The sequence below is a fragment of the Manis pentadactyla genome, chromosome 2 (assembly GCF_030020395.1).
Source record: "Manis pentadactyla isolate mManPen7 chromosome 2, mManPen7.hap1, whole genome shotgun sequence".
Classification (NCBI taxonomy): domain Eukaryota; kingdom Metazoa; phylum Chordata; class Mammalia; order Pholidota; family Manidae; genus Manis; species Manis pentadactyla.
This window is the reverse complement of record NC_080020.1, coordinates 201,691,191-201,717,789: the sequence shown is the minus strand read 5'-3', so window position 1 is coordinate 201,717,789 and position 26,599 is coordinate 201,691,191. Positions and strand designations below refer to the sequence as shown.

General features: G+C 36.7%; 1 protein-coding gene across 2 annotated transcripts in view; it reads right to left on the bottom strand.

Annotated features, from left to right (window-relative positions):
- Positions 1 to 20,782: 20,782 nt before the first annotated feature.
- KCNG3 (potassium voltage-gated channel modifier subfamily G member 3) overlaps positions 20,783 to 26,599 on the bottom strand; it is a 47,130-nt gene continuing 41,313 nt past the window's right edge. For both annotated transcript variants that reach the window (XM_036925803.2, XM_036925804.2), the window contains exon 2: positions 20,783 to 22,726. In XM_036925803.2, coding sequence (XP_036781698.1) covers positions 22,081 to 22,726 — 646 coding nt within the window. In that variant the 3' untranslated portion in view covers positions 20,783 to 22,080. The remainder of the gene's footprint in view (positions 22,727 to 26,599) is intronic.

Below are 26,599 nucleotides of genomic sequence, written 5' to 3'. Positions count from 1 at the left end.
TCCCCTTTCTCTGCATCCTCACCAGCATTTGTTGTATCTTGTCTTTTGGATGCTGGCCGTCCTAACTGGTATGAGGTGATATCTCATTGTAGTTTTAATTAGCATTTCCCTGATTATTTAGCAATGTGAAGCATCTTTTCATGTGCCTGTTGGCCATTCGAATTTCTTCTTTGGAGAAGTGTCTGTTCACATCCTCTGCCCATTTTTTAACCCGGTTATTTCTTTTTTAGGTGTTGAGGCATGTGAATTCTTTATATACTTTGGATGTTAGCCCTTCATTGGATAAGCCATTTACAAATATTTTCTCCCATAGCATAGTATGCCTTTTTGTTCTGCTGATGGTGTCCTTTGCTGTACAGAAGCTTTTTAGTTTGTTATAGTCCAATTTGTTCATTTTTGCTTTTGCTTCCCTTGCCCAAGAAGATGTTTTCAGGAAAAAGTTGCTCATGTTTATATTCAAGAGATTTTTGCCTATGTTTTCTTCTGAGTTTTATGGTTTCATGACTTACATGCATGCTTTTATCTTTATTTTATCTCTCTTGCATTCATTGGGTTCAGTCTCTAGCCTAAGGTGAACATTAAATGTTTACAATCTTTCTTGTTTCCCAAGAAATGTACTGCTTTATCTGCATCCCTCAGTGGTTGCTATTTTGTGATGTGTGTTTTAAAAGGTTTTATTGTCATTCAGTGTCTTTTCTTAGTTTCTCATTTGTCTTTTGATTTTGATTTGCTTATGTGGCTTCTCTCTCTCTCCCTCTTTGTATGCAGAACTTTGTGGTCAAAGTTGGAAAGATCTTCATTCCACAGTTATGAAGGAATTCTGTTTCCTTCTAGTACTTTTATGGTTTTACGTTGCACATTTATCTTTACTCTTTAGCCATTTGGAGCTTTTCTACTATATACTCATTGGTAGGGATTCAACTTTTTTCCTAGATGGTTCCCTCATTGCCTCAATACAATTTATTGAATAATCTTTTTTTCCCACTGGTTTGAGATAGTTCTTTTAACATATATAAGTACTTTCTTATGTATTTTAATCTTTTACTTTTTATTGCTTTGTGTTCATACATTAATACTCCATTGTTTTCATTTTTGAGAGTTTGCATGTTTTAAGATCTATCATTCTCAGATCCAGTTTCCATTCTTTGATCTACTTTTCTTATTTATTGTCATATGATTCACAGCATCATCATTTCTAGTTCTAAATAACATTTAGACTTTTTATTGCACTTGCCTTACTTTTATAAATTAACTTAGAGAACTGACCTCTTTATGATATTGACTCTTCTGATCCAAGAACATGGAATGTTTTTCATTTGCTCAGATCTTCTATGGTCCTTCAGTGGTATTTTAGTTTTCTTCACAGGACCTTATACATTTCTTTTTCAAGCTGATTTTTAGGTATTTGTGCTTGATAGGGTCAATTGGCACTTGACATTCACTCTCATGTACTTCTCTGTTCCCTTCTGAATTACAGGAACTGAAAGGCAAAAAAATCTCATTTCCCAGACTGTGACAGCTAAGGCTCTGGATATGACTTAGCTTTGAGCAATCACACACACACATACAAGACCAAGAAAGTGGAAACAAGGTGGAGTCTTTGAGGTTGCTCCTATGCTGGCTGACAGGTGAGGTTGGACTGTCACAAATGTTTATAGCCTCTGGACCCAATATTCCAGTATCTAGTCACCACCTGTATGAACATATGGACATGTGTTGGCAGGAGCAGTGTCAGCGTCTTAACCTCTGAGCTGTCACTGTGATGATATGACTTTGAAATCATTAATACCATGACAGCCCTCAGCTTTATATATCTCTTAAATTTTTATCTAACAGTTATGTAACACAGACTATCAACCAGAAATTGGTATAAGCAATTTTAAAATGCTATATCTGTGATTACTTACACTACTTTCAGCCCTACCAATGATTTTGTAAGCACTTAATTCCCTGTGTTCCTTTGTGGTTGAAATACTTGAGATTGATTTTGGTTTTCTAAATCAAAGTGGTTGATTCAACATCTTGTCTTTTGTATGACTACTGAATAATACAGCCTCTTCCATCATATAATCTTCTGTTTGTGTCTATAAGCACAGAAAGATCTCTGATAAAATTTTTATTCCATTTTTCTTCTTCTAGTGATTAAGAAGTTATATATTCTATTTTTCTAGTAAAGAATGACCAGCTTGTCTTTAAACACAGACACACAAACTGTTGCTATAATACTAATGATCAAGGTTTGTCAACATGGTTTCCCAATTTCTTTTTTTCCCCTTTGTTTCTGGGATCACATTCTTTCTTTCTGGATTCATTTTCATTCCTGCTGAAGCATAGTTTTTAGCTATCTTCCAGTGATGATCTATAAATACTCAGTCTTGATATTAAGTTATTATAGTCTTTCTTTTCATATCTTAAAATATCTCTATTTCACACACACTGATAGGTTAGCTGGGTATAGAATTCTACATCAAATTATTCTCCCTTAGTACTTTGAAGGTGTTATTTTTGACAACCATTTGTAAGAAGCATACAAGTCACTCCTTTCCAGATAAATTGTATTTTCCCTCTTGTAGCTTTAAAGATGATTCTCTTCATTCTTAGTATTTTGTAGTTTAATTGAAATGCTCCAAATATAGCTTCTTTTTTCTTTCCTCTTTCTATTTTTTGTAATCTGCCTCAGCATTTAGTATTTTCACTCTGCTAACTTGTGTCCATCTTAAATCTTAGAAAATTCTCACCTATTTTATCTTCAAATACTACCTCTTCACTTTTTCTACTCTCCCCTTCTGAAACTTCTAGTTCACATAAGCTAATGCTTCTCCATCTATCCTTCATGTCATCAACTATTGACTTTCTGTGCTATACTCTAAGAGGTTTTCCTCAGTTCCATTTTCCAATTTACTAATTCTTTCTTTAAATGTGTCTAGCCTAGTAGTTTTTCATTTCAGTGGCTAGTTTTTAATATACTTGTCCTTTTCTCATTGCCTCTTGACCTTACTTCACCGATACTAGTTCCTGTTATAGCTAAGCATTTAAAATGTATATTTTATTTGGAAGTATTTTGGATTGACCTATTATTTCTATTTCCTGATAGAAATTCTCCCATTGTTTGTTGACTCTTCCACAAGGCTGGACCTCAAGTGCTTTGTAATTTATGTTTGAAAGCTTATCTTGGGAGTTTTATCCTGTTTGTGCCCCTTGCTGTCAAGTGTTTTTTTTCTGTTGTTATGGTTCAGCATAAGCCAGTGCAGGGATGTGAGCTACACCTCACATTAGGGCTCAGGATTCTTGCCCCATTTAGACAGTGTGATGCCAGACCCTGCAGCAGCTCAGTGAGGTCCCAAATGTATAGATGCCTTCCTTTCCTCTCATGGAGGGTGTCATGCTCCTGGTTACAACCATATAGTAATTACTGTATTTCTCCCAAACACTCACTGTCCCTCCTTATAGGATTATATTTTTCTCACCCCAATAATTTCAGCTTGGGTAATGTAACTAGCTTTGTCAATAAAAATGAAATGTGACACTTATGAGTAGAAGCTTTAAGAGTCTGTATGCTTCCATCATCTTCTCTTTTTGCTCTAACACAAGAATAGTGACATCCCACTTAAAGGCAGCTCCTTCATCCTGGACTCCAAAATGAAGAGGATGTGGCATAGACTCATAACCAACCTGTGAAAGACATGTAATGTGAGCGAGAAATAAATCTCTGAGGTTGTTGGTAATCACTGCATATCTTAGTCCAAAGTGACTGACACAAACTTCAAGCTATATACTTAAAATTATAACTACACTTTAAAGATAATTTATCATGTGTTTTATATCATTTCTAAGTGTTTAGATGCAATGCTGCAAATGTAGTTTTTTTCTTTCCTCTTTATATTTTTTGTAATCTGCGTCAGCATTTAGTATTTTCACTCTGTTAACTTGTGTCCATCTTAAATCTTAGAAAATTCTCACCTATTTTATCTTCAAATATTGCCTCTTCACTTTTTCCTGTTCTCTCCTTCTGAAACTCTTAGTTCACATAAGCTAATGCTTCTCCAACTATCCTTCATGTCATCAACTATAAAATTACATACTTTCTGGGTTTTCTTTATCATACCAAAATATACATAAAATTTACCATTTTAATAATTTTTAAGTGTACAATTTGGTGGTATTGAGTATATTCAAAATGTGCAACCATCACCACTACCTATTTTCAGAATTTTTTCATCATTCCAAACAGAAACTCTATACTCATTAAACAATAATTCCTCATTCCTTCCACCCTCAATTCTGGTAACCTCTATTCCGCTTTCTGTCTCTATGAATTTGTATGTTCTATGTACCTCTTATAAGCAGAACTACACAATCTTTGTTCTTTTCTGTCTGGTTCATTTCAGTTAGTGTGTTTTCAAGAATTATCCATGTTATAACATGTGTTAGAAATTCATTCTTTTTAAAGGCTGAATAATATTCCAGTGTGTGTGTGTGTTGTCTGTAACCCCCCAGAATTTGTTTATACACTCATCTGTTGGTAGACATTTGAGCTAATTTCCACCTTTCTGGCTACTGTAACTGCTTTCTCAATTTACTAGTAGCCAAATACATGGTGTTATAGAAAAAGGCCTGAACTATTACACAACAAACCACTACCAGGGGGTTCAACTTGGAGTGAAGAAAACATTTCATTATGCTATATATTCTTACATTATTTAAATTTGTCAGAATTTTTATGCAATGTTAAAAAAACCAATAAGGAGTTTAAAAATAAATGCTTCCTTTTGATTAGAAGGGGCATGAACAAGAAATATAATGAATCACTGCAAATGTGTTTTTAAAAATTATTAGTAAAAGCTCAAGGTGATTCCACTTGTCAGCTAGCCACAGAATCTCCATAAATGAAGAAGAGCATTTATTAAAAATTAAAATCACACTGCAGGATGCTGTATATGATTAAATGAAACTCTTGCACATAAAACTATCACTTTTTTCTCCTTTAATTCTCCTATGCTTCTGTATCAGATTTTATGGCTTACAATGACTAATGATTACTAGTAATAATAGTCCTTTTTGAACAAAGGTGAAGCTTATTACAGTACCACATCCCCTGAGTCTAAATGTGATTAAGAATATATTTAATTTCAGCTACATCATTTGTGGTAGAATGCTACCTTGTATAACCACCCTTGATTTTTAACTGAAAATACTACTGTGATTTTTTCAGCTGTTCAAACTGTGTAAAGTTGTTCCTGCCAGGCCCATAAAAAGTTCTCATGGGCTGTGATATCCCAGATGATTAGAATAAAGTTCAAAAGGTTCTTCTTAATATCTTTGGAAAAGGTTAAACTCAAGGAAATGGCAACTTTCAATCAAAGGTTTCTAAATCAAGAACTGGAAAGCCTGGCCTTAGGTCTCAGATGCTTTCAGCTTCTACTCAATACAAACTGAATTTTCAGCCCTTTAACTAAAAGGAGGCTCTCCTATTTATTTCATGTTCTGGGCTTACTGGACACAGCTGCAACAGTATAAATAACCAGTCAGGACTAACTACAACAGCCCTTAGAGACCTCAGGGCTAAATCCCAGAACTGATTTCAAGGGCCAGCACAACTCACAGGAGCCCAGGCTGCTGGGCAGTCATTATGAGAGATTCCAGCACTACTACGGGGCAGTCAACATAAAAGGTTTCAGTCCTGGAAAACCTGGGTTTAAATTTCAACTGAACCACCTAGAGCTCTGGGATGCTGAATCCAATGACTGCTTTTCAAGTCTGCTGCTCATCTGACTGTCCGGAGGCGGTTAATACCCCTGCCTCCTTGCTGGCCCCTCAACCTCCTCTCCTCCTCTTGCCCCATGTGGGAGTCTCCTGGAGCCAGCCCAGGTTCCTTTCTTGGTTTCCTCAGCACTCTTGTCCAGAGGAATTTCTTTCATATCCTATTCCAAACTAGCTTCTATTTCCACCTATGTGCCAAGGAGTCCCAAATCCTGACCATTTGAAGAACTCTAGCTCAGACCTCACCCCAGGGCTTGAAGTGCAGAGTCACTAGCCTGCTGGATATTTCCATTTGGATTCTGCCCAGGCTACTCAGATTTAACAAGTCTAAAATGGAACTAACTCCCACCAAAGCTGCTCACTCTCTCCATCTCTTGTCTTTGCTACTGGATCCTCTCTCACCACTTCCTTCTACCTGGATGATGACCACACTTGTTTCCTAGTTGGTCCCACTGTCCCCGGTCTCTCTCCACCCTTAACTTAGCCGAAAGAGAGGTCCTCCTTAAAGACAAACCCTGCCATATCACTCCCCTAATGTATTTCCTTCAGTGTCACTCTGACTGCAGGGTACAGCCCACCTGGGCTAGCATGTGAGGCCTTTCCTACTCTGGCCTCTGCCCACCAATAGCAGCACCCCTCATGCACTCTTCTCTGTGCTCTTGCCGGCCAAGTGCAATTGCCATGTTCTCTGGCTTGGGTGCATGCTGAACCCTGTAAATGTCATAAAATCTTAAGGGTCTGTCTGCCTGAAACAAATTTAAAATTCACTCCTCCAGGAAGCCTTCCTTGACTCCTGAGCTGAATGAGGTGACAATCCTCTGGGACCCCCAGCAGCCATTTCATAACCTTTATCCTACCCCTGGACCTCATTAAAGTTTATTGATGATCTTTTTCCCTCCAGGAGCTCCTCAAGGATAGAGCCTGTCTCTTCCATATGTGTGTCTCAAGCCCAGCAAGGAGAGAAATGAGGCAAGAGAAACAAAATAAGCCAAGTGATGACAGTAACTTGTTACCCTGATGCAGAAGTAAGTGCTTTTTTCTCTTCCTATTTCCTGTTTTTTCTAGTATTTTATACATTTTAATAACATTAACAACCTATATATTTAAACAGATTTGATACATTTAATGAGAAGTTAATTCATTTGTAAAAGATGTGTCCACTCTCTCCTACATAGCTTCAACAAGAGAACCTGCTGCCTAAGCAAGTCAGGTTCCCTTCTCCCCAGATCCCTCCAGCTCAAGACAACCCCATCAAGCTCCATAAATTCTTCAGAACTCAAGCAAAGTAAAAACACTGACTTCAACATTTTCAGCAGGCAGAAGGACCACCCACATATAAAAAAATTCCTTGGCCTTGAGGAGGTTACATTGCTCTAGTAGCTGAGTGCCAAAACCTGTTTCTAGCCAAACATTTGTCAGAACCTCACTGTATTCATAGCCCAACACAAATGAAGAGGTACATTCACAGAACCTGCCTAAGATTTATAGAGGATGTAACTTCTGAGTGATAGAGCTATCATCTTGCCAACTTGGGACATCAGTGAAAGACTGGGGTGTGGGGGAGGGCTCTGAAAATTCTTTCCCCGTATTTTTATGAAAACAATTATCTTCTCAGGTATCAAAAATTTCAACCATGCACACTGGTTTGTAATTCTTTCAAATATATGAGAAATAATCCAACCATATAATGTTGTCTGACATTTGCTATTATTTTTCCTTAAAAGAAAACAAAAACTGGATTAGCTCCAAAAATAAAACAAAGAAAAACTCAGTTGGAAAGCAAACCCTGAGGCTTAGAAATCATCACTCTGATTAACAGCACATAAGTGTTACCTGACAAATGGATTCTTATCTTAAATGCAATTACCACAAATTTTGGTGATTCCCCACTGTTTTTATAGTTTATGCTGGGCTCTTGAAGCAATAACTTTAATAGCAGAAAATCAAACACAACCTCGCCTGAGCACTTGAGCTGACTAGACTGTTTCCCACCTCAGGCAGTGGAGACCCTGGAGTGAAATATTGGACCTTGGCTCAACTGCTGGCCACACAGGTACCTGCTTCTCTGCCCTCAGAGGTCCTTGCATCAACTCCTGGGGGGTGCTTTTCACCTGTGGCCAGGGCCTGCTGAGACAGTCAGGCCAAGCAGGGTCTCCGCCTGCAGGAAATGCCTGCCCGAGGCACCACCAGCAGCACCCTGGAATGAGGACTCCACCATGCTGTTGGCAGTGCAGAGCAGGTGGCCCTTCTGGCCCTGTGGCTGAAATGCCATCCAAATCAAGGGGCCACTGGAGCACAGGGATGTCAAACCTGGACTCATTTCCAGGAAGCTGGGGGTGTGGGAGAGATGCAGAGGAGAGCAATACAAGGGATGAGGAGGAGCTGGGAGCATCATGGAGCCTTTTCACTAGGAAAACTAGAAAAATGGAAAGAGTCTGGCATGCATTTGTGTCACTGAGAACATACTGTAAACAAGTGCAGCATTTAAAGGTAAAATTTCCAAGATTTTTGATTCAACTCAGCACATATTACCTGCCTATGAGTACCCATCATCACCTGGAAACTTACCTCAGGTAGATTATTTATGTTCTTATCACACAGAAGTAGTCAAAAGGGAGAAAAAGAGTACGTCAAAGCAAGTCAGAGGAAGATCAAAATGACTGATTCAAAGCTACACGACCATCAGAGGCACCGGCACAGCCAGGAGATACCTTTTGTGCTTCATCCACCATTAGTTTATTGCAAAATGAAGTTTTGGTTCAGAACAAAAGAAAAAGTAAGTCCACTAAGAATGAATTACACTAATTAATGAAGTCAAACTCAACAGATAGTAACATGTATTTAGTATCAGCTGTAGGTAGTTCTCAAGGTCAAAATTTATTGGCTATTCAAATGTTCAAGCTGTACAGATATTTTTCAGATGTTACATACAACATATTTGTATCATAACAAAGTTCATTTTTTATAAAATATTACTTCCTTAAGGACTGAAGATGCTAAAAAGCTTCCAACACTAACAATTAAATATTTGGTGCACATTAATAGGTACTATTAAACATCTGACATAAATACATTAAGTCACACAGCTGAGTAAGAAAAGCTACGACCCATGATTGCATACTTTACTAATCCTATGTTAAAGTAGAAAACAAAATTATGCCACATAAATTGAGTTCATTTTAAGAATCTTTTTATTAGCAGCTGTGTCCATTTAAACCATCATTCCTAAAAGAACTACCAATAATAAAATTATTACCTTGAATCTCAAACTATAATACAATCTTTACTATCTGAATTACCTGCTCTCTTGGTTAGTAGAGAACATCTGATCCCTCCATATGTGCAATGGCCATTAATGATGACAGGTAGCAGTAATTACACAGTGGAAGTGGAACTGACCATGTACACATTGGAATTACTACCCCCATAGAGGATAGTCAATAAAAACAATGGTTAAAACCAATACATATTTTATCTGTTCTATCACTGGCTATCTGTAGCAGTAAACACCAGACACACACATATTATTTCTTCCATAACATCTTCATATATGTCAAAAATATTTTTTAATCTAGGTTCTGATTATTAACAATGAAAAGATGTTCATTTTCTTTCTTACCTCTATAGACTTTATCAGGCTTGCATTCACCAAGCAAACAGAAAAGAGAGTGACTGGAAACACAATTTGACCACAGACTGTTGCAAATCAGAAGTGCTCTATCTTAAGGCATGTATCTTTATCATCACATACATACATAGTAATATATCTTATCCACTGGTGAACTTTATCATACAAAATTCAACAAAAAACTGAGTATAACTTGACAACAAAAATACACGTCATAAAGTGTAGACATTCTCAATATATTTAACATATTTTACCCATACTAGAGAACTCATCTCAAAATTCTTTTATGTTCAGAAATACCCAAAATTCTGAATTCTAGAAAAAATACTAGAAATTAAGTACTCTAATATCTTTGCAATAAGGCTCTCCACATAAGGCTACCTTTAATATAAGGCTACTTCAACTTGGTTTCTGAAAATAGCAAAAATGTGCACCAAAATTCAAGCTATTCTAAACTTAAGAGAGAGGAGTTGGTCTTAGGAGGGGTAATGAGGTGATGAGATTTTTGGGCAAAAGCAAAATTTAAAATACATCAAATAAAAACTTTTCCTGTTATTTTTGAACATAAAACAAAACTATTGTGATATAAAAATGGTTGCATGTAAAAAAAATGGTTGCATGTGTATTTTTAGTGCAAAAATAGACATACATTTACCTTTACATACATAATTTAAATAGAATATAATCCATAACTGAGTATGTATATTTTAAAAATCTACATTCTGTGACCTTTACATAAGTAGATCTATTCTTTACTTTCAAGTTAGAAATGGTATGACAGTTTATCTTTGAAATTTCTAGTCAATGGCTGTATAAAATGAAAAATAATACAAATCTAAGTCATAGGCCATTTGGTACATTAACATGTAAAGCCATCAGTTTAGGGCCCTAAAAGCAAAAAATGATTGATACTACAAAAAATGGAAAAAATACACCCTAGATTTCACTCTAGTTCAAAAACTTACAATTTCTACATACTTTCAATTGTTGAATAGTTTGATGCAATGACACTCAGTGAAAAAATCTGATTATTAACTGTATTTTATTTAAAATGTTTTCATTAAAGTGAAAATAGATAATATTCATTATGCCTGAATACAGAGGTAAAATAAAGACAAAGTAAAAACGTTTTTTTAAGTTTGACAATGACTACACTCATTTTCTCTGCCAAACTTCCAGTGACATTAAGAGGAAAAAAATCCCAATTATTTTCACCTAATAATTTAATCAAGTGTACACTGTAGAAAAATACTGCTCAAAAGGGAATTTCTGCAGGAATTGCTTATTAAATTTCCAAATTAGACCAAAATAAAGGAAACAAAATGAGACTCAAAAATTCAAACTATGCAGCTAAATAAATAATAACAATAAAGAAAATCTAAATAGATCCACAACCTAAATTTCACTTCCATAGTGATGTCAGGCCTCAGCTGGCTGTGGGGTCTTGTGCTCTTACAGGAATAGGCACAAAGCACCCTTTAGTTTTTCACTGGCACCAAACTCAGGATAGTTGCAAAGCGTCCTGACATTGGTTAATAGTAGAGGGTCAGGGAAAAAGAACTGTTAGGTGTAAATACCAAGTTAAGTGCTCCTTCATTTAAGGGATCTCTAAATCTGCTTATTTTAGTAATTAACCCAACTAGTCACTGAGTTCAAGCACTCGCACTTCTACAGACGGCCACAAATCAGTCACAGCTTCTGCCCACAGAATGATTCACTCTTACAACTGTGGCTAATCACAATAACTGCTTGAGATCTGAGTAAAATCAGTTTTCTACTCTGACTACACCACACAAGGCCAATCACTAAGTTCCTGCTACTGTCTGTGCATCATGTCCTATCGACAAAATGCCGTAAACGTGGTGGCCCAGGGTGTGGTTCTGTGCTGTGTCTGCAGACAATATAATGGCACTTTCACCATCTCCTTCTACGGGAAGCTGCCCTGTGCACAGCAGTATCCCTACCTCCAAAAGACTGCTTCCACCAAGCCAGGAGGCCTGGCTTCGAGAACTACTCCCCAACCTGGGGGACAGTAAGGCTGAACTAATGCTACTCTGGAATCTAAACAGGGAAGGAAGAAAGAGAATCAACCAGTGGATACCAAGTGGAGAAGGTATTAACCAGATACCTGGAAGAGGTGCAGGATGCCACACTGCTGAGAGGGATGCCAATCCTGAGAGGCAAGACAAGAGACATCAGAACAACCAGACTCAGTCAGACAGCTACTGCTGTGTCTATAACAATAAACACCCATTACCTCCAGCACCCTACATGTTCTCTGCAACAAATGAACCTATAAACACAGTGAGAATCATATATTCTTGACTTATTGCTAGTTATAAATTGTTTTTTCACAGCAAAGTTTTCTTAAGGATGATCAACTAGGGCCAGAGATTTACTTTCAGAATGCTTAATAAAGTATTAAGCAAAAATAAAAGAATCACAAAACATTAGTACACTATTTTTTACAAAAACATTGTCATAATTTTCATTACTCCATAAACTTCAGGAATTGTGGCCATTATTCAAGCATTCAATGATTAATAATTGGGAATCCTACTATTTGTAAGAACAATTGTTATGAAGTGTCAGATACATTTGCAGCGATGCACAGCTCTCTTTGAAACTTTTTTTCCTAAAGATTTTTTAATAAATATGTAACATAACAAATGTAGTGTACCCAAAATCTTTATAATTCCATTAGGTTTGATAACCACATTTACATTGAAGATTATTAAAAAATTCACCAAGCCCATTCAAGAGTATTATTAAAAATGTAGCTATTAACCAAAGGCCTTTGGCATATGTACAAACTAGAGAGCTGTTAAGTATACAGTCAAATACTACATTAGCAATATTAGTCATGAAAAAAATGCCAGTGGGGCTCTACCCATTAAAAGATAGACTGGAAACCTTAACCTTGCAGGCAATCTTCCAAACCATTTGGGGAAGTGTTGTTTATAGATAATATTTAACTTTTCTCCAGTTATTTCACTAACCTAATTTCCTAGAGGAATTTGAGAATGATTATATTCATGGTGAGGGATTGCATTTAAAAAATCTGGGCTTAGTACTGTGTAAAGGATCCTTAGTTATACCAAAGAATGGGTGTCTTGCAAGAATAGGAGGGGTTTTACAAAGGCATCTGCCAGGGTAAGAGCAGTTGATGGTCATCTCTGTGTACTCCACAGGGCCCAGCACAGCAGTGACACTTGGTGGGCCAATGCTCCTACTATGTGCACAAGGTTTAAAAAACAGCAACTTTTCCTACAGCAGGGCTGCATGTCAATTAACTACCAAGTCTTGTTTTTGAAATGGCTTCTCCCTTATCCCAGTAATTCAGTGATGTTTGCACTTCCTGTAGGTACTATAGAGAGATGAAAGTTTAAACACAGTAGGAAACCAAGTTCCAGGAGCTCAGACAGGCTCCCTGCTTCCTGAGCTTTTCCGCCAAGGTATCCCCAAGACAGGCAGAGGAAGAGAACTGCCACAGCTCTAACAGACTGTTCAGGGAGAGAAAACCCACCTTTATCCACACCCTCTGGTGTTCCCCTAGTGCTCCTGGACCATCTGGGTATGAGAAGCACAAGGTCAGGTAATAAAGAGGCATTAAAATAAACCAACCAACAGAAACAAATTATCTTATCTCTCTTGTGTCTGTGTCTCTGTATCTTCAGGCAAGGGAACATAAACTCCAATTATCTTGGGTTAATGAAGAGAATTAGTTTAATAGTCTCAGAAACCATTAAATGTATATCGATTGACAAACTGTAAAAACTACCAACAAACTATTCTATAGCTTCAACCTGATTAGTAACTTGTATAGATTTAGAAACCCACTTAAACAAAATTTATTTCCTGACACAGGCAGTACATCAACTCAACTCACCACAAAATCTGTCCATCTCTTCATCAAAACACATTGTGAGAATTCAACACCCTTCCATGATAAAAACACTCTGCAAACTTGAAATACAAGGAAACTTCTTCAACTTAATCAAGGGCAGCTATGAAAAACCCATAGCTACCATAATATTTAATGGTAAAAGATGGAAGTTCTTCCTCCTAAGATCAGGAAAAAGAAAAAAAGGTCCACTCTCACCACTTCTATTTGACATTGTACTCCTGGAAGTTCTCGCCAGGGTAATTAGTTAAGAGAAAGAAAGAAAAGAAGTAAAACTATCTCCGCAGGTGACATGACCTTTTAAGTAGAAAACCATAAAGAATCCTCAAAAAACTGTTAAAGGTAATAAACAAGTTCGGCAAGTTTGCAGGTACAAAATCAACATATAAAAACCAGCTGCATTCCTATACACTTGCAATGAGCAGCAATTTGAAAATGAAATTTAAAAACAATTCCATTTACAATCACATAAAAAAAATAAATACTTAAGAATAAATTAAAGAAGTGCAGGGATTCTACACTGAAAACTATGAAACATTGAAAAAAATTAGAGGAGATTTAAGTAAATGGAAAGACTGCGTCCATGGATTGGAAGAATTAATATCATTAAAACAGCAATACTTCCTGAATTGATCTACAATCCCTATCAAAATTCAATACAACCACTTTCAAAATTCCAATGTAATTTTCTGTAAAAATGGACAAGCTGATACTAAAAATTTATATGGAAATGCAGACCCAGAATACCCCAAACAATCTTATAAAAGACAAGGAACTCACACTTCCTAATTTCCAAACTTACAACAAAGCTACTGTCTTTTATGTGGTTCTGATCTAAGACATCAGTGGAAAATAACTGAAAGCCCAGAAATAAACATACATCTATGGTCAGTTGATTTTTGACAACTGTGCCAACATTATTCAATGGTAGAAAGAATAGTCTTTTCAACAAATACACAAAAATTAATTCAAAATGGATCAGAGACCTGAAAGTAAGAAATAATACTATCAAATTTTTAGAAGGAAACATAGAAGTAAATCCTCATGACCTTATGTTTCTTAAATACAACACCAAAAGCAAGAGACAAGAGAAAAAATAAACAGGATTACATAAAAAATTAAAGCTTGTGTACTGTAAAGTGATATTCACTATAATAATAAAAAGACACACTCAAACTGGGAGAAAATATTTGCAAATCATATGTCTGTTAGGGGTCTAGTATCCAGAATATATTAAGAATTCATAATTCAACAATAAAAAGAACACACAAATAAAAATTTACTTGTTTTAAATGAGCAAAGAATCTGAATAGACATTTCTTCCAAAGGGACATACAAATAATCAGGATGTTCAATATCATTAGTCATTATGGAAATGCAAATCAGAAAAACCGCTAGGATGGTTATGATGACAAAAAAAAAGAAAGGAAAATAAGTGTTAGGGAAGCTCTGGAGAAAGTGAAACCCTCATAAATTGCCAGTGAGAATGTTAAGTGGTTCAGCTGCTTTGGAAAATAGTATGGCAGTTCCTCAAAAAGTTAAAGGTAGCATTACCATATGACCCAGTCATTGCATTCCCAGGCATATACACGAGAGAATGAAAAACACATGTTCACACAAAAACTCGTACATGAATGTTCATAGCAGCATTGTTCATAACATACAAAAAGTGGAAAGAACCTAAATGTCCATCAACAGAGAAATGAACAAACAAAAATGTGGTATACCATACAATGCAATATTATTCAGCAATAAAACAAATTAAGTACTGATACATGGTACAATATGAATGAATCTTGAAAATACATTAAGTAAAAGAAGCCAGGCACAAAAGGACACGTGGTTCCATTTATATGAAATGTCCAGAAATGACAAATCCATAGAGACAAAAAGCAGATTAGTGATTACCAGGGGTGGGGGTGGGGGTGGGGGTGGGGAATGACTGCTAATGAGTATAGAGTACCTGGAAAAGTTCTGGAGTTAGATAGTGGCAATGGTTGCACAGAAATTCACAGAATTGTGCACTTTGAAATGATAAATTCTATGATAGGTGAATTTTATCTCAATTTTTCAAAAAAATGCATTGTTAGAACCACCTCATATTTACTTTGTTCTACTTTTTAACTTCCCTAACTCGTCTTCCAAACAGCATAAAGTTTGTAAAACAAAACAAAACAAAAAACCACCACACTGCTAACAACTGATTGGCCACTTCAGCCAAATATCTAGTAACTATTTCTCACTCCCCTTCCTAGCCACCTCACGTTGGCATGGTAAAGACATACTTGGCCTCCTTTGGGTGGTTTTAGATAGAATAAGATGTGGGTCACTAAATTAAGAAGGTGAAAGGCAGAAAAGATTTAGAACAGGTAATAAAAAGAAAGTATCAAAAAAAAAGAAAAAAGAAAGTATCCACCTACTGTTCCCAGCTACCCCTTAGAAAAATAGTGGGGACCAGAAACCCACACCATTTCATTAGTTGATAAAAATTCTTATTATTCAGTCAAAAGTTTGTTCCTCAAATCTGATTCCAAACACAGCAGCTTTTCAATGATTTGCTCTGATTCTGATCCCCATGCAGGTAGGCCCTTCTAAAAAGACCTCATTCTGGATAAAGAAGATGTGGTACATATACGCAATGGAATATTATTCAGCCATAAGAAGAAAACAAATCCTACCATTTGCAACAACATGGATGGAGCTAGAGGGTATTATGCTCAGTGAAATAAGCCAGGTGGAGAAAGACAAGTACCAAATGATTTCACTCATATGTCGAGTATAAGAACAAAGAAAAACTGAAGAAACAAAACAGCAGCAGAATCACAGAACCCAAGAATGGACAAACAGTTACCAAAGGGAAAGGGACTGGGGAGGATGGGAGGGAAGGGAGGGATAAGGACAGGGAAAAAGAAAGGGGGCCTTATGATTAGCATGTATAATGTGGGTGGGGGGGTACGGGGTGGGCTCTACAACACAGAGAAGACAGTAGTGATTTTACAGCATCTTACTACGCTGATGAACAGTGACTGTGAAGGGGTATGTGGGGGGGACTTGGTGAAGGGGGGAGCCTAGTAAACATAATGTTCTTCATGTAATTGTAGATTAATGATACCAAAATAAAAAGTAAAAAATAAAAAATAAAAAAAATACCTCATTGTTACAGACATTCAGTTCATGAAAAATTGAATCTAAAAAGTATATACTTCAGGGGATAATAACAAAAGGATGATTCATAGGTTAAAATGATTCCCTAATTGAGTTCCTGTACACATCTATTATTTATATATGAATTACGACTTACAATGTTTGAAAACCTATTTATTACAAAAAGTGGGATGTACCTAATTATTTCTTGCATGCTACAGCGTCCTATCTCTGCCTTACACTGCAGCACAGGAAGATTATAAATTAAAAATGTATTAAGAAAAAGACACAAACATACATAGGCTCAATTTCTATCTGATCTTTTTAACCTGGGAATAAAAGGTGATTTCCCTTAAGTAATTAACAAGAAGGGGACCATGACCCATTACTCTAATTTTATAACTAGAATACTTCTATGATTTGGATTCTTTATTTTTAAAAAATTTACAAACAGCAAGAATTACTGAATAAAAATACAGATAATAAGTTAGACCATTTATCTCAAAGCAAAAAATCTAAACTTTCCACGCCTTTCCTACAAACAAAAATAAACGGCCTTTCTTGGACCTGAAAGCTGACCCTTACATCGGTTTCATGATTTTGCATTTAACCTCCAAGTGTTTCATATGAAAGACTGGCTATGGCTAAGCCAATAAAACAAAATAAATATATGTATAGCTATAACCAGACACACACACACACACACACACACACACACACACACACCTCGTATCAGAGTTCAGGATTTATAACTCAAATACTGCTTTCTATTATGGAAGTGGAATTCTCCAGCCCTCTGCATTGTAGAGAAGGAAGGCATGGAATTCCATCAGAGCTGCATGATCAAGTTTGTAACATAAAGTTAGAAAGCAATATAGAAGTTGAACAACTTGTGCCATATTAATACAGCAAAAAACACCTGTCATTACTTATGCTCCCTTTCTTAAAAAAAAAAAAAAGCAAGAACACTTTATAACAATACACACTATGAATGGCTTCTATTCTGTCAGAACAGAATTATAGAATTATTTCACAACAATGGAAATAATTTGAGTCTGGGCAGGGCAGGGGAAGCTACCTAATACAAAACTATGGGAAATTTTAGTTTTAGCTGTAATGTAATATGGCATAAATATAGCAAAATCACTATTTCAGATCTAAATGACAAAGCATTACTTAGTCCTGGTAGGTAAAATCCAAATAGTATTTATTCCCTTTAGCTTTGATCCACTAAATGTCATTTACATTTTCACTATACTTGGTATATTGTTATTTTTAAGAATCAATGAAAGGATCTCATCAAAGCTACTTATAAATAATAAACTGACAACAGAGCTCACACTAATGGTCAAAAGTTTAAGTGCTTATTGAGGATGTTTGGTAGAACTGGAAAAAAATGAAAGTTTAGGTATAAGTGGGGAATTGATAAAAGAAAAAATAAACATTAATCACATAAGAGGACAATATAATCACACTTGCACATAACATTTCACAAGTTTCTGGAAGGTTCCACACATGAGCCAGCAAATCACTAATTTACTTTCAGGGGCAGTCCTCTGAGCACAGATAGGTCTGGAAAGGCAGGAAGCAAAACACATTTTATGAGCATGCTAAATAAACAAAGAAGACTATGCAACCTTCCCTGACCAAATGTAACTTTTCCATAGCATTCTATTAATGTTCCTTCCTATTCAGCTATGACAGTTCTCAGCCTTTACCTTCCATATAATGCACTGATAACTATCATTTTAATTATTATCATGGTAACAAATAATTGCACTTACTTGTATATATGTGGATAGGTATACAACTGTTCTGCAATTTAAGAACTCTATTGAAAATCTGAGTTCCCTACACAGTGGTTTGAAGCCCTCCTTCCTGGCATCTAGGGTGCCTAAAAGCAACATCTGCTTTTTTTTTTTAATGAAGGTATCATTGATATACAATCTTATGAAGGTTTCACAGGAGCAACATTGTGGTTTCAGCATTCACCTATATTATCAAGTGCCCCCCAACCCCACTGCAATCACTGTCCATCAGCATAGCAAAAGCAACATCTGTTTTTTATTTGACCCATAAAAGGGGCTCCAAAGCCCCAAAGAAGATATTTTAAAAAGAAATCCTTCACGCTTTCTGATGTTACAAAATAAAACAGAAGTATGTCCAAAACGTACTGAACCAAAAGTCTAGAAATCAGGACTCTGGGGCCTGACCTGACACTAAGGTGACCAACTGCCACTGTTCCCCTGAGACTTGAGAAATTTCCCAGGACAGGGTACTTTCGGTGCTAAAACCAAGAAAGTCCCAGGCAAATCAGGACAAATAGTGTACCCATGGGTGACAATGGCTAACACAACCCACTGGGAGCAGTCCCTGGCTGCTAACATTTGGATGGGACAAAGGGCAATGGAAGGGGGCAAGATAGGCCAGAAGGTCTCAAGGGCCCTTTAGTTCTAATTTCCTATGACCCTGTGAAATACCTACACCATATCTGACTGGATTGTATATTGCATACCACAGGTGAATGTACATTTATGTTGGGTCAGAAGGCTCTGAAAATATCATGTGAAGCTATGTGTGAAGTTTGGAGTTACAAAAGCTTGCTCGTAAAACAGAGTTAGGAGTTTGGGTTTTTTAAATTTTTTGTTTCTATAGCAAAGAGGGAAAAGAAGCTGCTTTTCAGAAATACCAGCCAACAAAGAAGATCCTTCCAGAACCAACATCCAGCTGAGCCCCCCATCTCTCCCCTGAGCCCCATCTCTCCCCTTTCCCTAACATGAGACTTAAGCAAGACATCTGGACAAAAGTTTAAAAACAGGAAATATTACTGTGAAAAAAAATATTTTTACATCTTTAAGAAAGTAAGAGTTACAAATGTGGGCTTACAAACAACTGCAAAACCCAAAAGCAAAGCCAATGCAACTGTTCAAACTAGCAACCCACAGCAACAGAGTGATAAAAGAAAAAGAAAGATAAATAAGGCCTTGAATTGTTATGGAGTATGTTCACTTTCAGATATATTCTCTGATTTGTATCTTTAATTCTGCAAAATCCCATTTTAGAGGATATAATGCAAGTTATACATTAAGATCAAGTGGTAATCTCAGGTGTGGTAAAATCAGAACAAACATTCAGGCTTCCTCTTTCCTTGCTGGACATTCTAAGTTAGGATAAGATCTGACTTACTGGTACTAATACAGATCCTAATGAAAGTGTTGTTTGCTGTGAAGACTGAGTTCTGAAAATGTCTAAAAGCACAACTAGAGAGAAGTCTTACTAGATGACTTTTTAAAGGCAGCAAAATTCAGGGAAAGTTATATAAGAAAATGCCTCTGTTCCTAAAAATTTACAACATCCATGATACTTTTTTTTCATTCATGAATGAACTACTCTATCATGTCCCATCATCTGTCTCAGTAATGGGCAGCTGAACTGTCATTAGAATTTATACAACATGCCCGTTTATGAATTGGTCAGGAGATGTCTTGTTACTTAAGGGCAGCCTCAAAGTCTGTGTGTGTAGTCACACATGTGACTATACATGAACATATATGGATGTATTCTTTGCATTCTTCTCCTTGCCTCTTCACAGAAGTCTTCCTCCCCACCACCCACCACCAAATCAGTCCATCGTTTGTGCCCAAATCTGTCATAGACACTGTGGGGATATGAAGGTGTGTGCAAAAGAGAGGTCCCAGCCCTCAAGATAGTTATAATTTACTGGCGGACATGAGACATGTTCCCATGAAGATTCCCGGTACCAGCAAAATGTATGCCTATCATATTTTTATTAGTCATATGGGGATGCTATCATCTGTATATTATTCTCATGAATCAAAAAACCTTAATCCAAATAGGTAAGCAAAAATAAATCCATACCATTTACATCAGATTAAAATATAATAAACATACAATAAATAACAGAATTTATTTTGAGTCTGTAGTAAGTAGCATACCAGTGTGCAGTAGTTGGGAAGGTGGGTGAGATGCTTAATGGTCAAAATATCACATAAGTTCAGGAAAAGAAACTGGGGTTGGGGGATGGTTCTGCTATTGTTACCTCAGCATGGCAATGGTAAAGAAGCGTGGCTTCTCAAAACCCAGAGGTGTGTTAAGGATAAGCTGCTGGGCCAGCTGTCTAGAGATCCAGGCTTTAGCCCCAACTCCTTCACAAACATATCCTCTCTTGCCGTGGTTTTCTCCTGTACTAGTTGAGGTTTGAACTAGATGATGGCTAATATTCCATTAATGAACACTTCTGGTAACCCTTTCCCTGATAAGTATATTGAGGTCCCATCCCCTCTCCACCCCATCCCCTCCCCCCCAACTAAATAACAGTCTATAACATTAAATTATCCATGGATCTATGACTTTTAACCTCTTGTGTTTACACATTGGTTATGGGAACTGGTTAACAAACCAAAATCCTAGTTCATATTGCTAAAATTTAGCACTAACCAGTCATCAGTTTTACATTGTCTAGTCTTAATAATCTAGCCGGATTAATGTGGCATGTTATTCAACATTGTTATAAGAAGTTTTGGTGTAGCTATAATTCACAATGGTGAAGATCAGATAAAATAATTATGTATTCATTGCTTTTAGCTGGCTTAAAATTGGCTTAGCTACACAGCAACCAAGAGTAAGGAAATATTTAATTTATTTTTTATGATTTCCAGCGATAACATCTAAGTATGACTTTGGTATAAAAGGGCTATATAAATATCCTAAAAAAGTCTTATTAAACCCATGGAAAAAAATTAAGAGCAGAAGAAGATAAATATGGGCTGTGATATCAAATTATTTCTATTATGATTTTTATGTTGGAAACAGTCTTGTTTGGATAGCTGAATGTTAGGACAATTATCACTTAGTAACAGCAATAAATTCAAATAAAATGAACTTCCTCCCATAAAATGCTAAACAATACAAGCTCTCCTCATTCTGAAATACTCTTTGGATTCATTTCAGTAAAGAGAGAAAAGAATTCCAAAATGGAAAGGGGAGAACGTACTCAACCTTCCATGAAGCTGTATGATAAGGTGAATAATAGGAACAAAAATAAATCAGAGAATTGAGAAATACTCTGGAAAAGTCTTTCAAATACTATTCTTGCTTGTATCTAGCTCCATTATACAGTTTAAAATTTAGCCAAATTTTTTAAGTATTTGTTAAACAGTTCCTGCATGTGACATATGTTTCCAGGATACTTCTGACATTGATAGGAGAGATTATAAAACATTTAGAAATGAAAATGTTATTCTCCAGCAAAAAACAACATGATAACTTCCAAGCTTCTTCTGAATTCATAAGATAGAAAAACATTTGGAAATAGTAGCTTTCAGTTTTAAAATGTTCAAATAATGTACTTTAAAACAAACACAAAAAAGTATAATTGTTCAAGGCAAGGAGGAGACAAGTCTAAATAAAAGACCCTACTATTCCTCTATTTTCCTTTGTAGTCTCGATCCTGTTTACTCCATAATAAATAAATTGTTCTATCCCTTCGGCTGGGAAGGATAATTGTTACCCTACCAAGGTGATGACAGTACCACTGCAGTGCTTACCCAGCAAGAAACGCATGAATATGAAGCAGTGTCAACTCTTTCTATCAAAGTGTTTGCAAGAATTGATCTGCAGTGCATTAATTTAGGAACTCAGCAGAGAGGCTCCTACTATATCTAGCCGATCTAAACTTGAGCTCATGGTAACACTGCACAAAGCTATGGTAGATAAAAGTGATGGGTAATGCTAACAGAACAATTCCACTGACAACACAAACTCCTCCAAGAATTCTTCCAGGCACTGTGATAGGATACATATCTCCATAGCCAACTGTAGTCATAGAGATAATCACCCACCAGCAGGCAGCAGGGATGCTGGCGAAGTCCTTGTTGGATGTTTCCAGGTCCAACCCATGTTCAAGAAGCTGAGACAGTGCACTAAAGATTGCCATGGCAACACAAATGAAGACAAGTAACATCACCATCTCTCGGTAACATCGTTTGAGAGTCAAACCAAGTGTCTGGAGACCAATGAAGTGACGGGCGAGCTTAATCACCCAAAAAATCCTCATCATTCTAAGCACCCTCAAGGTGACTCCAGCCCTCTGGAGTTGAGAGTTCTCGCCCGTAAATACTGTCATTAACACGGAGATGTAATACGGTGTGATTGCCAGTAAATCAATGATGTTCAGGGGTCTCTTGACAAACTCACACTTGTTTTTGGAGATGATGAACCTCACGATGCACTCTGCAGTGAACCAACCAATGCAGATAGCTTCAATTATCCTGTCAAGAGAACAAAAGAAGAATTGATCATTTTATTTTTAAGTATTTTAATAGCTCTTAGATTTCTTCAGATAGTACTATTCTGACATACCAATTCAGTTACTTTTTCCAGAAAACATAAAGAACAGACTGCATGACCAACATCATCAGACCCAGACCCACCAGGACACAACAGAACAAGTATCACAGTTCGAATGAAAACTTTACTTGATAGGGTTCTTTATATATTGCATGTACTGCCATTAACCTTTTTTTTTTTTTTTGCTTGTCACTAATACTTTTTTTTAGAAAGCCATCTCTTATTTGGTAGTTTGAAATTAACTTTTACTCAGCAGGCCACAATATGAGATGTTACTTACCCTGTGTGGACAGTGGTTCTCGACTGTGATGTCAGTTACTAGGGAGGTCAGAAGGACTCTGATCCTACAGACAGTGGACATACCCAAGGTTTTGATGACTTGTTTCTTGGTAAATAAGAGTGAACTCAAGATCATTTCCTAAAATGTTCCTCTGCCTTCTTTTCCTCTAGGCCTGTGTGGGAGACACTGAAGCTGAACCAGCTTCTTGCAATTCAAAGGGGTGCCAGGGCCACCATCACCAAGTCAAGACCATCCTCACTGTGAATGTCACAGAGGGAAAAAAAGGCTGAGGACTCCTGCACTGGAGCCAAAGAATCACTAGAATTTTTCCAAGGACCCAACTAGTTTGTTTGTTTGTTTTCCATAGCTATTATCATGCAACATACATTTCTGAAATATATGGCCACGTTTTACCTACGGCAGTATTTACCAACCTTTCTGTATCACTGCACACACAACTGTAATAATAGTTGAAAACAGTAATATTTACATAGTGTACTGGTATCAAGGGGTAGTATTCTTGTAACAGAAGCCACCAGCCTGGGGGCTCTGCACCCTTCCAACCCCAGGGCCCTTTCCTGCACACGCAAGACTAAGGAAGTTAACTCTCAGCATGCCAGTTAGGAAGCCTTAACCCAGAATGAGAGGTAATTCTGAGATAATTTTTAATCACATTACATTTAAAATCTCAAATTATATTTTAAAATTCAAATTTATAGTTATTATACCATCATTCATTTTTTGCCACATTATTCTTTTCCATCACTGGCTTAGACCCAACCATCAGAAGTACAATGGATAGAGAAGACATTGGAGTAGGTGGGATGGGAGGCTCGTGAGGCAACACTTTGAAAAGAATGATGAGACAATGCATTCCACAGAACACAAGTTCCTGTGTTCTCAGGGACACAAAGAGCTCAGGTCGTTACTCAGTGCAATGAATAAATAAAATGAACCATGTTCCCCTACTACTGGGTTCACAGGGCCATCAGGATTATTTATTTTTTGAACAGGTAATAAATTCACATGGTTCAAAGGACAGATCCACCAGACAGAAAAAAAGTAAGGACACAGAGGCACTGAACAACACACTAGAACAGATGGACCTAATAGACATCTATAGAACTCTACACCCAAAAGCAACAGGATACACATTCGTCTCCAGTGCACATGGAACATTCTCCAGAATAGACCACATACTAGGCAACAAAAAGAGCCTTAGTAAATTCCAAAAGATTGAAATCCTACCAACCAACTTTTCAGACCACAAAGGTATAAAACTAGAAATAAATTGTACAAAGAAAGCAAAAAGGCTCACAAACACATGGAGGCTTAACAACATGCTCCTAAATAATCAATGGATCAATGACCAAATTAAAATGGAGATCCAGCAATATATGGAAATAAATGACAACAACAACACTAAGCCCCAACTTCTGTGGGACACAGCAAAAGCAGTCTTAAGAGGAAAGTATATAGCAATGCAGGCATATTTAAAGAAGGAAGAACAATCCCAAATGAATAGTCTGTCACAATTATCGAAATTGGAAAAAGAAGAACAAATGAGACCTAAGGTCAGCAGACGGAGGGACATAATAAAGATCAGAGAAGAAATAAATAAAGTTGAGAAGAATAAAACAATAGAAAAAATCAATGAAACCAAGAGCTGGTTCTTCGAGAAAATAAACAAAATACATAAGCCTCTAGCCAGACTTACTAAGAGAAAAAGAGAGTCAACACACATCAACAGACTCAGAAATGAGAAAGGAAAAATCACGACAGACCCCACGGAAATACAAAGAATTATTAGAGAATACTATGAAAACCTATATGCGAACAAGCTGGGAAACCTAGGAGAAATGGACAACTTCCTAGAAAAATACAACCTTCCAAGACTGACCCAGAAAGAAACAGAAAATTTAAACAGACCAATTACCAGCAACGAAATTGAATCAGTAATCAAAAAACTACCAAAGAACAAAACCCCCGGGCCAGATGGATTTACCTCAGAATTTTATCAGACATACAGAGAAGACATAATACCCATTCTCCTTAAAAGTTTTCCAAAAAATAGAAGAGGAGAGAGTACTCCCAAACTCATTCTATGAAGCCAACATCACCCTAATACCAAAACCAGGCAAAGAACCCACCAAAAAAGAAAACTACAGACCAATATCCCTGATGAACGTAGATGCAAAAATACTCAACAAAATATTAGCAAACCAAATTCAAAAAATACATCAAAAGCATCATACACCATGACCAAGTGGGATTCATCCCAGGGAAGCAAGGATGGTACAACATTCGAAACTCCATCAACATCATCCACCACATCAACAAAAAGAAGGACAAAAACCACATGATCATCTCCATAAATGCTGAAAAAGCATTCGACAAAATTCAACATCCGTTCATGATAAAAACTCTCAACAAAATGGGCATAGAGGGCAAGTACCTCAACATAATAAAGGCCATATATGATAAACCCACAGCTAACATCATACTGAACAGCGAGAGGCTGAAAGCTTTTCCTCTGAGATCGGGAATATGACAGGGATGCCCACTCTCCCCACTGTTATTCAACATAGTACTGGAGGTCCTAGTCACGGCAATTAGACAAAACAAAGAAAAATCCAGACTGGTAAAGAAGAAGTTAAACTGTCACTATTTGCAGATGACATGATATTGTACATAAAAAATCCTATAAAGACTCCACTCCAAAACTACTAGAACTAATATCAGAATTCAGCAAAGTTGCAGGATACAAAATTAACACATAGAAATCTGTAGCTTTCCTATACACTAACAATGAACTAATAGAAAGAGAAATCAGGAAAATAATTCCATTCACAATAGCATCAAAAAGAATAAAATACCTAGGAATAAACCTAACCAAGGAAGTGAAAGACCTATATCCTGAAAACTACAAGACACTCTTAAGAGAAATTAAAGAGGTCAATAACAAATGGAAACTCATCCCATGCTCCTGGCTGGGAAGAATCAATATCGTCAAAATGGCCATCCTGCCCAAAGCAATATACAGATTTGATGCAATCCCTATCAAATTACCAACAGCATTCTTTAGTGAACTGGAACAAATAGTTCAAAAATTCATATGGCTCTGCCAAAGACCCCGAATAGCCAAAGCAATCCTGAGAAGGAAGAATAAAGTGGGGGGGATCTCACTCCCCAACTTCAAGCTCTACTACAAAGACAATTTGGTACTGGCACAAGAACAGAGCCAGAGACCAGTGGAACAGAACAGAGACTCCAGACATTAACCCAAACATATATGGCCAATTAATATACGATAAAGGAGCCATGGACATACAATGGGGAAAGGACAGTCTCTTCATCAGATGGTGCTGGCAAAACTGGACAGCTACATGTAAGAGAATGAAACTGGATTACTGTCTAACCCCATACACAAAAGTAAATTCAAAATGGATCAAAGACCTGAATGTAAGTCATGAAACCAAAAAACTCTTAGGAAAAAACATAGGCAAAAATCTCA